At 39.0% G+C, this 17,077-nt stretch overlaps 1 protein-coding gene across 1 annotated transcript; it reads right to left on the bottom strand.

Moving 5' to 3' along the window:
* Nucleotides 1–436: 436 nt before the first annotated feature.
* Nucleotides 437–829, bottom strand: LOC148950846 (uncharacterized). The gene has a single exon (XM_089090927.1). The coding sequence runs from the start codon at nucleotides 827–829 to the stop codon at nucleotides 437–439; it is 393 nt and encodes a 130-aa protein (XP_088947053.1).
* Between the last annotated feature and the right edge of the window lie 16,248 nt (nucleotides 830–17,077).

Raw genomic sequence — 17,077 nt, 5'->3', positions numbered from 1 at the left:
TTAAATAGATATTCCTAGTGTATTGATTGATTTACAAGTGGAAAATATATAATCTTTTTCGGGTAATATGGATTTTGGTGTCCCCAAAAACTATAGTGTTGGAGTAAATATATCAAATCTAATTATCTTTATTACTAAGATATAAATAAATAAAGACTATTTGCTTATTATTGATTCTAATTTATGGAGAAACTTGCCAGAAAAAATTGTAGTAATTGTTTTCATACATTTCTGGAACCTCAATTTCTTGTCGACTATTTTTTTTCCTCTTCAGTATATTATGTTTCAAATAAAGTATTTATGATGGATTTTTTTTTACTTATATACAACTACAGCTTCTAAAGCATATATTCTTTATTTTCATTTATTTTCTTGGAGCTTAATGTCTTGTGACTTTATTTCTTTGTAGCCAATTTTTTTTTTTTTTCACTTTGACTTATCGCTCTTGCTCAACAGGGTCGCCAGCGTAGAGGGAACTGGCTGACAGCGTTTTCAGTCTTCTCCAAGAAGCCCTGTCCAGGGCTAAGGATGGGGCCTCATTAGAGTCGATGTTGCGGTTGAAGAGGCGTTGATTTATAACATCAGCCCATCTGGTGCGCGGCCTCCCTCGAGGACGTTTCCAGGCAATCAAGGGATTGAAGTCTGAAATGATCCTTGCAGGGGTAGTTGGCAGAAGGCGGAGTAAGTGGCCGTACAATCTTAGAGAATGAGCTTCTACATGGGAGGAGAGGTTCACCAACTTGATGGTCCTCAGGATCTCAGTATTGCGGGTCTTGTCATACCATTTGAAGCCTTCAACTCGACGCAAGGTGTATAGTTTGGATGGCATCAACCTTTCTTAGCTGTTTCTGGGTTATCGACCATGTCTCAGAAGAGTACAGCATGATGCTTGAGACTGTGGAGTTGTAGATACGGGCTTTAGTAAGGCGACTAATTTGCGGTTTGTGGAAGACGGCTCTCAGGAGCCGTCTGAATACAGAGTTTGCCTTGGCTGATCTGGCTGAGATTTCAGCGTCAAGTGTGCCATTTGATTATATAATTGATCCGAGGAAGGGAAGCTGCCTTACCACATAGAGAGCAGGGCTTTTTATAGCAACAATTATGGGTTAAGTCAATATGGTCTTTTCTATACGTTTGATCTCCGTTTTCCTCCAGTGCATTTTCAACCTAACTGCGAAAGAAGTGGACGAGAATATCGCGAGTACAGGCTTAAGTTGGTCGATATTTTCAGTGAGGACGGCTACATTGTCGGCAAAGTCAACATCAGACAAAGTCCTCCTGGCATAACTTATGCCGAAAGGGTGGACACAGTGTGTCTTGTTCAAAATGTGGTCGATGACGCAGTTAAACAGCTCAGGTGCAGCAGCGCATCCGTGCCGTACACCATTTTTTATTGGGAAGGAAGAAGAAAGCTTCCCGTTAACAAGGATGGCGCTTTCTGTGCTGCGGTAGAGTTCTTTAAAGAGGCTGACTATCTTTGTTGGTAGGCCCGCAGCCTTCAGAATTAGCCAAAAGGACTGCCTGTCAACAGTGTCAAAGGCAGAACGAAAGTCAATGAAAGCTATGTAAGCTTTCTTGTTGAAATCCAGCGTCTTCTCAACGATCTGTCTGACAGTATGAATCTGTTCAGTTGTCAATCTTCCTGGCATGAATCCGGCTTGTTGGGGGTGGTGCAAAGCATGTAAGAAACTTATTGCACGTTTCAACAGGAGTATTGCAAACAGCTTTCCAGGAACAGAGAGTAGGGTGATACCACGGTAGCTGCTGCAATCCGTCTTGCTGCCCTTGCGCTTAAACACTGGCACGATGATTCCTTTCGTCCAGTCTGACGGTATAACTTAAGTGAACCAGATTACGCTGAACACTATCTGCAGCCAAAGTATTATTGCAGGGCCGCCCGTAGTAAGTAGCTCTGAAGCGATGCCACAGGTACCAGCTGCTTTATTGTTTTTTAGCCTCCTCGCTGCCGATTTAATCTCCTCAGGAGAAAATTCGGTGAGGTCGGGGGCAGGGGTAGCTTCTGTAGCTGCCGGCAATAAGCACTTGGTCAATGCGGTCGGGTCGATCTGAGTTTAGCAGCTTACTAAAGTGTTTCTCCCAGAGACCAACACATTGAGAATGACCGTATAGTTTCTCCATTAACTGCTTTCAGGCTTGTGGACGTCATGGCATGTTGGCCAGTCAGCTCGCGGAGGATCTTGAAAGTTGCGCCTATGTCTTTCTTTTGGGCAGCTTGCTCGAGCTTAGTGGCTTTACCCGCAATGAAGTCTTTCTTGTCCCTGTGGAGCAAGGAGTTGCGTAGTTTGTTGAGCTGTCTGTAGAGGATCATATCTCCTCGTAATCTCGCTCACCGTCTCTGCTCAATTATTTAAAACGTCTGGTTGCAAATCCACTTTTTTTTCTTTCACGGCTTTGAGCCCACAGCTTCGGTAGCTGCTCTGAGAACCTTGTCTTTAAAAGTTGTCCATGCTGACTCGCTATCTGAACACAGCTGGAGAGCCTCGAAGCGGTTAGAGACTTCAACCATATACCGCTTCCGAACCGAGGGATTTTACTTCAGTCAAGAGGTGTCTATCTTCTTGGTGGATGAGGAGTTGTTCTTATTGGCCCTCAGCCGGAGTTTTATCCTTGCAGAGACGAGACGATGGTCGGCATTGCCGAGCTCGGCAGATGAAAGCCAGCCTCGTCGAACAATGATGTAGTCAAACATCTTTTTGGTCCTGCCATCATTGCTGTACCATATGTACTTTGCAATGTCTTTTCTCACAAACCAGGTATTTGTGACTGCTAGAGTGTGGGTGATGCAGCAACTGAACAGCCGCTCACCATTATCATTCCGAGCGTCAACTTTCACAGGTCCAACAGCAGCTTCGTACAGACCAGAGCTGTTAGCCACACCAGCGTTAAAATCTCTAGGACTAGGAGGTTATTATGTGGAGGTACGGAGGAAAGCTCGGAAGACAGTACCGCATAGAAGTCGGCCTTATCTTCATCTTGGGCCTCGTTTGTCGGTACATAGAAGGTAAGAACAGGTATCTTCCCGTGCTTGCCTTCGGTTCTTGCTCTCAGTAGACGGGATAAGATAGGCATAAATGACAATTAGGCTTTCCGAGCGAAATTGTTGAGAACAAGGCCAACTCCCTCTCTTCTTTGGGGTCCGCCAGACCAAAGCAGTGTCCGTCCTTCTCCAATATCTTGTTCGCCGCTTCCCGTAAGGTGAGTTTCTGTTATTCCTGCGATCGGCACTTTGTATCTTCTTACTTCATTTTCTAAAAGAAGCTTACAACCAGGCTGGTTCAGTGTAAGGACATTCCAAGTGGCAACATTAATGCCACTTTAGTCAACAATGCTCACAAGAGTATGTCCTTGGGCAGGCATGGGTCCAATTGGGATAGTAGGTTGTGCATCAGAGGCTGTATATTTAGGTCCCTTTGTAGCAAGTAATCTCCGGAGAAGGGTTGCTAGCCCCCCTGTCCCTAGGTGCATTTAGTTCTCTGGTAGCTAGCCGGATATCCAGAGGATCGTGAAGTCAGCTCTGCATGCGTAATGAATGCATGGGAACAGTCTTCGGACGAGCACCATTACCTCCAACCATTACCTCCAATTTTTTTGCCACTTCGAATTTTTGTTTTTTCAAGATTGAGCTTCGCAGCGATTTTATTATATCTAAAAATTTACTGCTGTACTTTCTAATACTTGGTTTAAAAAAATGACTTCTTACAGCTGCTCAAATTTTTGAAGAGTTTTAAATTTAAAAAGGTTTATACACCAACACTGATTTTCTCAATAAATCTTTTGATCTGGGGGAGTGGGTAACAAAAAATGTCCCTTACTATGAAAAAATGACCCTTGCTTCCATAGAGAATTAAATTTCGCTAGTTTATTCCATTATTAATAATGGAATGCACTTCGAGGCAAACGCCTCACCCACCCCCACCCACTGTACGTCCCTGGGGTGTACTAAATATATTTGTATTGGAAAACTCTGTTGTTGGCCGTTTGAAATTCCTGTTAGTCAGTCCAGAAAAAAGTAGTCCTAAAAATATTTATTGGCTCTTGTTTTCTTCACAGAATAGAAATTAACGTTTTGAAGAAGGCGTAGACTTACCAAAGCATCCTGACGAAGGCGTTTGTGACATAGCAGCTAAAGAAGGCGGTCCCGATTCAGAAAGCACAATTCGAAAAAATGAGAAAGTTGAGGGAAGTAATATGCACGATTGTTAGTTTTCGTTTTTCCCCTTTTTCTTTGTTTTTTCTTCCTTCCTTCCTTTTTATAAACAGTTCTTTTCTTTCACTTTTCTAATTTGATTGTTTCTTTTTTTGTTGACTTTTTCATATTACAAAAGTTAGTATTTTGCTCTTAAATGAAATATTGGGCCTAGTATGCGTGTACATGGGAGTTTTTTTTCCAGAGGGAAATGGTATGAATGGTTTAATGATGACTGGTTCTTGTTTGCTTCACAGAATAGAAATGAAAAGATAAAGCAGTTATTTCATCTTTACTTTTCACTTCACATTATTTTTTTCCCCGTCGAATTTAAATCATAAAATAGAACATCACAAATAGAAAATAAAAATAAAGTAAATAGAAATAAATAGCAAATCGAAAATCGAAAAATCATAGCACCTGCATCTGGCTTTTACCAGTTCCCCCTCCAGCTATTACGGGAACGTTTTGAAGTGGTGTCCAAATTTGCACTCTGAAGCATATGCCATATCCTTCATCCGTAGAGCTTTCGAAGCTCATAGCTGGCAGACTTAAGCTGATGAAATACACTCGCCATACTGCTACTCATAAAGTAGAGCACATCGTAGCAGTTCCGTGAGTGCACTATGGTGGAACTGCACCTACCATATTGGACCCCCCCCCCAGGGAGTACCTAAAATAAAGCTTGCTTAAAATATTTTGGAATTATCTTATCTATGTATGTGGACCAACCTTCTAACAGAGGGCCTTAAGGTGCTTTAATAGAAGACACAAAAAATCTTTAAAGAAGAAAAAATGTAAATGGTATATGATCAGATGATGGTCTCGTGAAATCTGAAAGCACTGACAATATTCACGAAACAAAGGCCAGTCTTGAAAGCAGCTGGGTAAAAAACTTGTTTGTGGGACAGTTAGACAGCAAACACTATTCGACTGTCAGAAATTGAGTACTTGCCAGCGTTGCCAACGCGGTGCAATTGTACCGTTTTTGGTACAATTTAGAGGTCCTGGTAAAATGCGGTAAATCTGAATTTTTTTGGTAAAAACCAAATTTTAACGTCGTTCACATCTCGTCAATAACGTTATTGGTGATGTTGGTTTCAAAGATCTGTGCGAAATTATCAAGAAGCAGACATTCTCGATAAAAGTTGATGAAAGCACAGACATGAGTAACAAAAAGAGGCTCGTTATAGTTGTTCGCCATCTTGATCTGAATGGTGTTGATCGAGAAGACAATTTTCCTGTAAGAAACTCCTTCTTTAGACTTATGGAAGTTTAGCAATGTACAGCTGAGAATATTTACCGGGCAATAACTAAACTACTTTTTTAAGAAATTTGAGCTCCAAAGGCAAACCTAAAAGGATTTGCTGCAGACAATGTGTTGGTTATGATGGGGCAACAAGGTGGTGTTTAGGCGAAACTGTCAGAAGACTGCTCCAGTGTATTTGTACTTGGTTGTTCATGCCATTCCATTCACATACGTGCTAGTACTGCCGGCAAACAATTGCCAAAAGAAATTGAAGGTTTTGTCAGGATGTAGACAGCTATATTTAACGTAGCCCAAAATGGGCCAGTGAGACTTTGGAATTGCAAAAGTAAATGGAATTGAAAGAACATCGAATTTTGAGACATATAATAACTCGATGGTTGTCTAGACAAGCCGTTGTAGCTCGATATTTGGAAGAGTGGGATTTCTTTACTGTATTTTTCCGTGCAGGAAGTCTGAAAGAGGCCAACAAGCCGTGAAAGGCCACTGCCATACTAAAAGATCTGCTGTCAGCGGTTTTCAAGGCTTACTTTGCCTTCCTGGTGTATATTGTGCGGTATATCGAAGACAAAAACAAGGAATTTCAGGCAGAGGACACCCAGATTCATCTTGTCAATAATCGTTTTTCTGAAGTGTACAAGGCAATACCATCCCACTTTTTGTTGCCTAGTTATACCAAAGAAAGTGATTCCCGCCTCATAAACACACATGACACCAGCTACTACATCGATGTCAAGGACGTGGAATGTAGGAGCCGAGTGGAAGTGATTTTTGCTCAAAAAAGATATCTCTATCTACTGCAGTTGAGTTTAAAAAAGAGCGTAGGAAATTTTTTATCGCGCTCTGTGATGAGATGAGGAAGTGTTTTTTCAACTCCAGGTATTCATCGGTAAGAAACTTCGATATGCTTCATCCACGCTATACTTTGGGAGTAGAGTAAGATCAGCCAAACCTGGCACCACTTCTGGCTCAGTTTCCAAACTTACTGAGTGACAATGACCTGGAATATACCGCCTAAGAGTGGAAGAGATTACCCGTTTGCTCTGAGCTTGGTAATTTGATTTAATCAAATTCAGCCGTGTTTTGGACTCAGGTTTACAGGCGAAAAGATGTTAATGGATAAAAGCGTTTTCCTCTGCTTGGGGGTTTAACTTTAAGCCTACTTGTTCTCCCACACGCTTCCGCTGCTGCTGAGCAAACTTTTTCTGCTGTCAATCTGAACTAAACCAGCATTAGAATCATCTTGGTTTCACCACCACGAACGGGCTTCTCAGTGCAAAACGGATCGTCTCAAAGAATTGAAGACCACCCTTGAAAACGGTTCTGCATCCAAAGGAGAAAAACTGTGGAAGGGGATGTGGAAAATTTGGGCTACAAGAAGAAACAGCAGAAAAAATTACCAACTAGCACAAATGTTCCTTCTTTTTTTTCAATGTTAAAGTTTTATTACCTTTGTATGGTTTAACCTGATTTCATGTGCAATATAGTCGAAATACATCTTTTAAATTAATTTAGTTGTGAATAGGAGAGTCGACCAAGAACTTATGCAGGATGGCCAGTGAATTATGTGGTCAACCCGTAACTCAACGGTGGGTAGCCTAGTCCGCGGACCCATGGGAATCTGTGGTGTTAGCCACTTTCATGGCGTGATGGCTGATATGTTTTGTTTGTTGAACAAAATGGTTATGTCAAAATTTTGAATGGATGTGATTGGGGAAAAGGTGGGCGTGGAAGAAGTGTCAGTTGCCTTAGAATCACTTTCGACTATTAAAAAAGGAACTAGCCATTTAAATTTCCAATCGAATGAGCCCTTTCTGAAGTTTCTGCGACAGCACTGTCTATACAAAACCTAACATGCCCCTAGGGCATAACTTACAACCCTTGCCCTGAGGGCTGAGGGGGGGGGGGGTTGTCTTGCTCAAAGACCTAATTTCCAGAACTTAAAACTATTAAACTATTAGACTATTAAAAAGGGTACTAGAACTCTCGATTTCCATTTGAATGAGCCACCTTTGAAGTTTTCACAACAACCCCCTCCATATGAAGTGCCTCTGGGAAAAAAATAATAATAATAATGAAACATTGGAGCCGTATGGCCTTTACTATAGGCAACGCTATAGCGTTGCCTCTGAAAGGTTTTGTGGCAAATTTCATAATATATTGCACCCATATCACTCTTTACTCTTTACCTAAACTAACAAGAGAATATTTTGGCCCTCTTAAAATACGCAGAGTTGTTTAGGTTGATTTTCTATTCTAACTATAACATGAAGTTTAAATTTAGCTACAGAAATCCATTCCAGGGCCTCTAATTTGTTTCCAGTGATGAAATAATGCGGAAGCGTCTACATAATAATTCAAACAACAACAAGAAGAACTATAACAATGTTTTTGGTGAGTTTCGAAGATTGTAGGGACTTGCATAAAATTCTTTCCTTTTGTAAGAAATCCATTTTGACGTTCAAACTGCTCCCAATAAAGCACAATAATTACGCTTGTTTATTTATTTTCTAACCCGTCACTGCTAAAACACAACAAGACGGAGTACGCCATAATACAAATGAAAACAAGAAAGCCTGAAAAGTTCAACTAATGATTATAAACCGTTGAACCCTACGGTTATAAACAATGACAGTTTTGGTTAAACCAGAATCTCAACCAGTCAATTGTTTTACGCAAAAACACTTTTCATTACAACCTGGTTTGTCATTGTTTCTCGCAAAAACAGCGGTTGAGACTCTGGTCTCAACCACTCAATGGTCTCAAACGGTCTTTTTGGTTGACGGAAAAAAAGGCCTTTAGTATGTCACTACTCTGTCAAATTCTTTTTTCTCTAATAAACTGTCTAATATCCTTTCTCCTGTCTTCTGTTCCCGCACATTCAAATAATATATGTTCTACCGTTTCCAAATTGCCACAAAATGCAAATCTCGGATCTTCATTATAAAAACGGGCTCTATATTTCTGAATTCCTGCATGACCTGACCTTAGTCTAAATATCACCCTGGCTTCAGATCTACTTAACAGTTCATACATTTTCTTTTCAAATCGTGTTTCTTTCTTTTGTATAACTAACATATTTGTTTAGAACCCACGGCTGTCCTCAAATGTCTTTATTCTCAATTTCTTTATCACTTCTCCAATTTGATTAACCATCCAGGGCGTGATACTTGCAAATGTTTGCCCGTCTTCTATGGATGTTTGTTTTGCTGCAGTGTCAGCCATTTCATTTCCACTAATGTTCACATGTCCCGGTACCCAATTACCCAATTACAAAAACAGCCCTTACTTTATTATCCACTTTGGATGCATCTGGGAAAATATCCACTGTGTCAAGATTTTACATTTTCTTTGTCATCTTGAATGATTGATCATAATCTAGATTATCCCACTTTTCAAATTCAGTATTGCACTAGTATGGTATGGACTCCCACTGAGTTGGACACTCTCAACATTGATGTCAACTGACAATCCATTTGAAACTCTTCCATTATCTTCTTTGCCCTTACAATACCGTTACTAGCTTTTTGATCCCTTAATATGTCCCCTGAGTATCCGAAAATTTGTCAATTTTAGCTAAAATAAGTCCATATTTCGTCTAAAATATGCCCATAATATGTCCATCTTGAAATCTCTGAAACTAAAGGTTATTTTTCTTATCACTTGGGATATTGACCAAAAGACACTTTGGAAATCTCTTTCAAAGCGACCAGTTAACATCAAATATAATGGAAACGAAACATTTAATACGAGCACAAAACTCATAAAAACGTGTAAACACTAAAAACTAACGTGCCGAAACTTAAGCATCTAACGAGAATTCCTCTTGAAAGGTATAGTCGGAATGAGAGTCAGCATTCTCTCTTCCTTTGCTAGCTTTTTACCAATCGGATTATTTCTTGCGCATTTGAAAATGTATAATTCCAGGATTCCAGTGACTTTCCAGAACGGCAAATTAGTTGCTTCATATCCATTAAACAAATAGTCGTTTGCATTAAAAGCCCATTTCTTAATTCGGTCTGGATATTACCAAGTAGCATAAATTGTCTTTCAGCAGCTGCCGAGGAGTGGGCAGGTCACATAAAATCATAGACAGCGCAATAGCGCTGCCTAAGTAAAGAACAATGTTGGCACAATGTATGATTTTTTTTTTCCTTTAGACCAGGGCACTTCGTATCGAAGGAGTTGTATCGAAGGAGTTGTAAAAACTTCGAAAACGGCTCACTCGATTGGAAATTGAAAGGGCTAGTGCCCTTTTTAATAGTCAAAATTGATTGGAGGCAACTAACACCCCTCCAACGTCCACAATTTCACCAAACACATTCAATCAAAATTTTGAGATTACCATTTTGCTCAACGTAGTTGGTAAGTTCAGAAATTATGTCTATGAGGATGACAACCCCTCCCCCCCAGAGCCCTTGGGGCAAGGGTTGTAAGTTATACCCTAGGGGGATTTAAGGTTTATATAGAAAAGGTAATCGTAGAAACTTCAAAAAGGACTCATTTGATTGGAAATTTAAAGGGCTAGTTCTCTTTTTAATAGTCGAAAGTGATTGGAGGGCAACTAACCCCCCTTTTACGCCCGCCATTTCCCCAAACGTATCCAATGAAAATTTTGAGAAAGTCATTTTTGTTCAACGTAGTTGAAAGTTCTGGAAATTAGGTCTTTGAGGATGCCAACACCCCCCCCCCCACCAGCCCTCAGGGCACGGGTTGTAAGTTTTGCCCTAGGGGCATATAAGGTTTTTTATAGAAAGCGTAGTCGTAGAAACTTAAAAAGGGCTCATTCGATTGGAAATTGAAAGGGCTAGTGCCCATTTTAATAGTCGAAAATGATTAGAGGGCAACTAACTCCCCATCTCCCACCATTTCCCCGAACACATCCAATCAAAATTTTCAGATGCGATTTTGTTCAACTTAGTTGAAAGGTCCGGAAATTATGTCTTTGACGATGACAAACCCCCCAAAGCCTCCAGGGCAAAGGTTTTAAGTTATACCTTGGGGACACATAAGGTTTATATAGAAAGTGTTGTCGTAAAAAACTTCAAAAGGGGCTCATTGGAATGGAAATTGAGAGTGCTATTGCCCTTTTTAATAGTTTAAAGTACTCGGAGGGAGAATTCCCCCCACGCCCATCATTTCCCCAAACAGCTCCAATCAACATTTCGAAATAACTATTTTGTTGAAAGTACTTGAAAGGTCTGTAAATTACTTCTTTGAGGATAACGACACCCCTCCCCCATAGTCCACAGGACAAGGGTTGTAAGTTATGCCCTTGGGGCATATAAGGTTTTTATAGAATGTATTGTCGTAGAAGCTTCAAAAAAGACTCATTCGATTGGATATTGAGAGGATTAGTGCCTTCTTTATTAGTCGAAAGTGATCAGAGTGAAAATGAGCCCCCCTTCTACGCCCATTATTTCCCAGACACTCCCAATCAAAATTTTGAGATAGCCATTTTGTTGAAAGTATTTAAAAGGTCTGAAAATTATGTCTTTGAGGATAACAAATCCCCCCAGCCCACAGGGAAAAGGCTGTAAATTATGCCCTGGGGGAATATAAGGTTTTTATAGGAAGCTTGGTCAAATAAACTTTGGAGGGGTCTCATTGGATTGGTAATCAGTCGCTCTAGTGCTCTTTTTGAGAGTCAAAGGGCTTGGAGGGCAGCTACAAACCCCCACGCCCCCCTCCCCCCACACACAGGTTATATTGCCCTGAATATATCTAATAGTAATTTTTAGATAGCCATTCTATTCAAAATAGTCTAAATATCATATAACAAGGCTTTTAGGGTTGAAACAAACCCCACAGATTAGGGACGAGGGTTGTAAGTTGTGTCCAGGGGGTATTTAAGGTTTTTTTGGAAAGGATGGTTATTTAACTTTAGAAGAGGCTTATTCGGTTGAAAATCGGAAGTTCTAGTTCCTGTTTAAGCGTCAAAAGTGATGGAGGGCATTTAACCCCCTCCCCTACAACCCCTCCTTTCACTAAACGCATCTGGTTGAAATTATGAGATAGCGATTTTTTGCAAATTAGTCCAAAGAGCATGCAATAATGTTTTTTGGGATGACACAACCTCCCAACGCCCTGGGGATAGGGTTGTAGGTTATTTTATGAGGGTATATATGGTTTTTATAGAATGGGCGGTCGTATAAACATCAGATGGAGCTTATTTTATTTGAAATTGAAAGTTATAGTGCCTTTTTTAAGAGTCCAAGTGATTTGAGAGCAAACAGTCCCCCCCTCCATGCTCATAATTTGCCTTAACACCTCCAATCAAAATTTAGAAATTACAACTTTATTCATAGTAGTTGAAGGTTTTGGAAATTTTGTCAGTGAGAGAGACCCCCCCCCCTACCGCCTTTTACAGCCTTAATTTACAACCTTTTCTCAGGGAAAAGGTTGTAAATTATGCCCTTAGGGCATTTGAAGTTCTTATAAAAAGGGTGGCTATTTATGCTTTGATGAGAGGAATTTGTGTTAATAATCATAAGTTATATTGCCCTTTTAGGAAATGAAAGGGATCAAGGTGTGGCTACCCCCCCCCCCCACACACATACACACAAATACGTCGTGTTTTACCTAGAAATATTCAATAGACATTTCGAGAAGGTCCTTTTATTCAAAATAGTTCAAATGGCATATAACAAGGCTTTTGAGGTTGATACAAACCACCAGAGTCTGAGGGCGAAGGTCGTAAGTTATGCCCTGGAGAATTTAAGGTTCTTATGAAAGGAATGGTTATATTAGCTTTAGAGGTGGCTCATTTGGTTGAAATTGCAAGTTCTAGTTTCCTTTTAAGAGTCAAAAGTGATGGAGGTCAAGTAGTACCCCCCTCCCCACCCAACTAATCGTCTTTTCACCAAATGCATTTGATTGGAATTGTGCGATTGTAATTTTGTTTAAAATAGTCCAAAGAACATATAAAAATGCTTCCAGGTTTGGCACAATCCCACAGAGCCCTGGGACAAGGGCTTTAAGTTATTCCCTAGGGCATATAAGGTTTTTATGAAATGGGTGTTCGTATTAAATTCAAATGGGTCTCATTTGATTTTAAATTGGAAGTTATAGTGCCCTTTTTGAGGGTCAAAGTGATTTGAGACCCCCCCCCCCCATGCCCATCATATCCCATAACAAATGTCCAAACAAAGTTTTGAAACATTAATTTTTTCAACATTGCTCAAAGGTTCAGTAATTATGCGTAGCAATAGTTGTAGTAGCATCAGCAAAAATACAATTCTCACAGGATGATCGGTTGCCCAATGTATACAAGCATAATGGACATGTATAAAACATTTTTCGATGTTGTTATGTCTCACTTCCAAAAACAATCTGACTTGGGATCAATAAAAATGTCTCCTAGGGGCGTCACAAAATGCCCGTGTAAGTAGTGGATAAGAGCAAAACTGCAATATCATTTTGTTTTGTGTCAATTAATATATCTATAAATTGAGTAAAAGCTCGGGGTCCACAACGGCAAAGTTTCATACAATAGTCCAAAGATGGGAAATCGGTTCCCATTATATTGTTAAGCATTTCTCGAGAAAATATTTTCCGTTGAAAAGATAATTCCAGAAAGTCATCATCTAAAACCAACAATTTTTCCAATTCTACTAGATTACATAAGATGTTCTAGTTCTCAAATTTATCCATTTTAACACTCTTACTACCAAATACATACTAAACGTTTTCTATAAATCCTTCTCTTCAATATGTTTCCCAACACATTCGATCCATCTTGTGGTATATGTATGTACGCTATTTTAACTTTAACCACACATAACAATTGTTGTTTCGACTTTAATTTGGTTAATGTTACAGCTTAACCTACACACATATTGTCCCATTCTAGGATTAGCCGGCAGTTCCTTGTAATTTCCACCGCCATCATTAGGCGCTCTAGGTTCCGTTTCATCAACACTTTCAATATTCAATAATGTATAAGCATCCATTTAAATGCTGATTGCCCCCTTCCAGAAAGAAACTGACTCTCGATCAATAAAAAAAGGCTTCTACCACCTGGGCAGGCAAGTTTAGACACGATGCCGTATAAAATGATTGTCTAGACACCTATAGGGGGGAAAACATCTGGGAATTTTGCCTAGAAACAGGTCATGCGCTTGGAATCTTTCCAGCCGACCACTAGAAACAGGGATGTCGTGACGTCAGAGGGCTGTCAGAGAAAAACACAAGGGTGTGTCACGTAACGTAACAGGGCTTTCGTGGAAACACAAAAGGGTGTGTCGCGTGACGTAATAGTGCTCCGCTAGAAATACACTGAGGTGTGTCGTGTGACGTAACAGGGCTCCGTCAGAGGACATGCGTTTAAAATACCATGTTAATTTCCCTATTGCTACCGTGACGTCAGAGGGCATGCCGTAGAAATTTAATGATAATTTTCCTGTGTTAATTTCCCTTTCTGACTCACAGAAAGCCGTGAGGGGATACTACTGAAGTGCTCTGAAAAGCTAAAAAAAAGGTATGAAATAAGGAAGAGCAATAATCACATTGAATTGCAAAGGAGACGGCGAAATCTGCTCTTAGAAGAAAAAGCAGAATTATAATGGAATGAAGGAGCGTTTTCGTTTAGTATGTGTGAGTCTGTGATTGATAAACAGGAAGGAGGAATTAATATCTAGTATCCATGAGACGTGCAAAATTACACAAGACGACAAATGACTCTGAATAGCTAAAGAAACAGGTATGGAACAAGAAACAGAAACAAATCACATTGATTTGCAGACAAAAATTTGACTTAAAACTAAAGGTTAATATGATAATTGGGCTAATACGTAATTTAGATTTTTTGATAATTATGCTTGAATAAGTATAATATTATTTTAGCACCTGTAAAAGACAAGCTTGAAGGATGAATTGAATTAATGGCAGAATTTCTTAATTCATCTGAAATTGCTCATTTCCCACCCTGTGGCTAAAAACTAAAAAATAAAACCTTTGCCAATGCGTAGTTTAGATATTTCACAGGGTAAAGGTCTAGGAATATTCCTGTCTGTTGCTTAATTATATAAAAACAAAATTAAAGAAAAAACATGGAGCTGGGGAAAAGCTGGGAAGTATGCTTTTTTTAGGGTTGACAACTCCATGCTTTCTCAAGACCAGAACATAATTTTCGCTTTACTGAAAACAAAACATATTTAAAATATTTTTACTATTTTTACTTTAATAAATAAAAATTATCAAAACTTAAAGGAACAAATATCAGTATATGCATACTAAAATGACAATCCACGGTCATTTGTTTTTTTCAGTTAAGTTCAAATTATGTTCTGGTTTTGATAAGGCATGGGAGTTGCAAGCCCTGCTCATGTTTATTTTTATCTTTTTTAAGTTTGAGTCGGTTATTTATTGTGGTTTATGTTCGTTTTGAGTTTCATTTATTAATTGATAATGATTTGTGGTAGTGTTACCCTTGGAAAGTTATTTAGTTTTATTTTTGCTCATTTTTGGATTAGTGAAGTTCTTTACTTTTCTTTGAAAAACTTAATTTTTGGAAAAAGTTTCTTAAGTTAATTTCTGTTCGTTTATTTTAAACATAGTCTTATTCATGAGAAAAGTAATATCTCATAGGTTTTGTGTTTTTTTTTTGTAAAAAAATCTATGGTTGCCTTGCTATTTGTATATTGGAGAATCTCTTTTAATAATTTTTAATCCTGACACAAATAATCCTGTTTAATTTAAATTTATACCTCCTCAAGTTGAGTTGAAAATAAAACTTAATATCATTCCGAAAAAATTGTATCTATGCTCTTTTACAACCTGGATACACTTAGCCTCTTTTGATTTATTTAAATTGTAATTCCAGATGTAGTAATAGTATAATTAATAAAAAGGTTTCTTTAAGATTAAAGGTACAATATTGACCTCCTAATTTCAGTTTTTTTAAGCATACATTGTTCGATTCCTTAATTCATTCATCCATGCTTCTTCATATGGCAAGGCGAGGCGCAAACCCATCAGTTGTCCGTGTTCTCAGGGATTTATATAGGAGTCTAAGAGTGCGTTTAAAACTCCCTTCCCGTTTTCCCCTGCATTCGGCTCTTCATCAATCCCAATATAATTGCATTAATTCTCGTGTGAGGACAAAGTCTTCGAGTCCCTTGAATATGATTGGGATTCCTCAGTACCCCATCCTCGTTAAGAAAGGGGCTAGACAGGGAGCTATCACTTCCCTAACCCTGTTCAATAATAGTGTCCTGGATGCTCAGGCAAAGTGTCTTCCTTCATGAATTCTTGGAAGAATCGATATGTCTCTTATTTTTTATGCTGATGACATCTTGAATCTCAGCCGTACGACCCATCGCATTGAGAAGAATTTCAAAATCCTCAAAGATGAATATTCAAAAATCGGGCTGTCTTTTAATCCTGAAAAATCCGAAGTTGTCCTTTTCAATTGGCGAAATCCCTCTACTTCTCTTCTAAATCTGGACGGTTCTCTTGTTAAACCAACAGACCATATTGCATACCTGGGCATTCCAATTGGCACATCTATCGGCCGCACACGTCGTTTGCTGATTTCTGACGTTGAGCGTAAAATTAGCATTTCTTACGCTGGAATCGTAAAAAGCAAACTACGTTTTAACCGTTACCTTCTAGCATCCATTTAAAACGCCACAGTCCTTCCACATCTGCTTTACATTGCTCCTTTCTGGAAATTCTTTACAGTTACAGATAAAAAGCACCTACGATCAATCTTCTTCAGATTTGCTAAATATCATTTATATTTGCCCCCTTGGACAAGAAACCGTAAAATTATTAATTTTTATAAGTGAGCTGACCCTAACACATGGTCACCAATTTGTTCACAATAGTTTGTTTGTATTAATGTAATGCATGTAATGATTTTTTTTTTTTTGATATATTTGGATTTTGATGTGTGTTTGTGTTCGTGTTTTTTTTTCCTATATTTTTGTTACTTTAATGTTATTTACTTTACTTTTTGTTTACTACGTCTATGTACCTTTTTTTTACTGGAATAAATGAATAATAATAATTATTAGGCAAGGTTAAGTAAAGGTACAGTTGCATAAATATAAATAGAACTGGAGTTTAGGTGTTCTCTAATCTTGTAACCACCAAGTGAGATGGAGATAAGTATTGCCGCAAGGAAATTGAAAAATGTAAATTTGCCAGGTAAAGACCGAATAACAGCAGAGATAATTAAGGTATCAATCCCAAAGCAAATCTCATGCTGGGTCAAGTTCTTTACCAAAATCTGGGAAAATAGAGAAGTACCAGCTGAACGGAAGAGAAGCTCACTGGTGAGACTTTTCAAAAGGGGTGATGCTACTGTTCCTGGAAACTGGCGAGGAATCAGCAGACTATCAGTGGCTGCGAAAAGCGCATAGCCATGTAATTCTGGAGAGGATACAGACAGAACTAGATAAACACCTGAGAGATGAACAATATAGGTTCCGTGTACGACATTCCTGTGTGGATCTTATTTTCACTTTACGCATGCTCACAGAGGAAAGTCAAGAGTGGTGGTCTAAAATATATATGGTTTTCGTCGACTTTGAAAAGGCTTTTGATTCGGTCGACCACGAAACTTAGCGGCAAATACTGAACTATTACGTCTTTCCGGA

The sequence above is a fragment of the Artemia sp. Qi Xiang Cuo genome, chromosome 6 (assembly GCF_049724085.1).
Source record: "Artemia sp. Qi Xiang Cuo chromosome 6, ASM4972408v1, whole genome shotgun sequence".
Classification (NCBI taxonomy): domain Eukaryota; kingdom Metazoa; phylum Arthropoda; class Branchiopoda; order Anostraca; family Artemiidae; genus Artemia; species Artemia sp. Qi Xiang Cuo.
Note: the sequence above shows the minus strand (reverse complement) of the source record. Positions and strands in the feature narration are given on the sequence as shown.

Bases quoted from the DNA above. Each gene is read 5' to 3' on its own strand.
- LOC148950846 (XM_089090927.1), bottom strand. From the start codon at position 829: ATGCCATCCAAACTATACACCTTGCGTCGAGTTGAAGGCTTCAAATGG.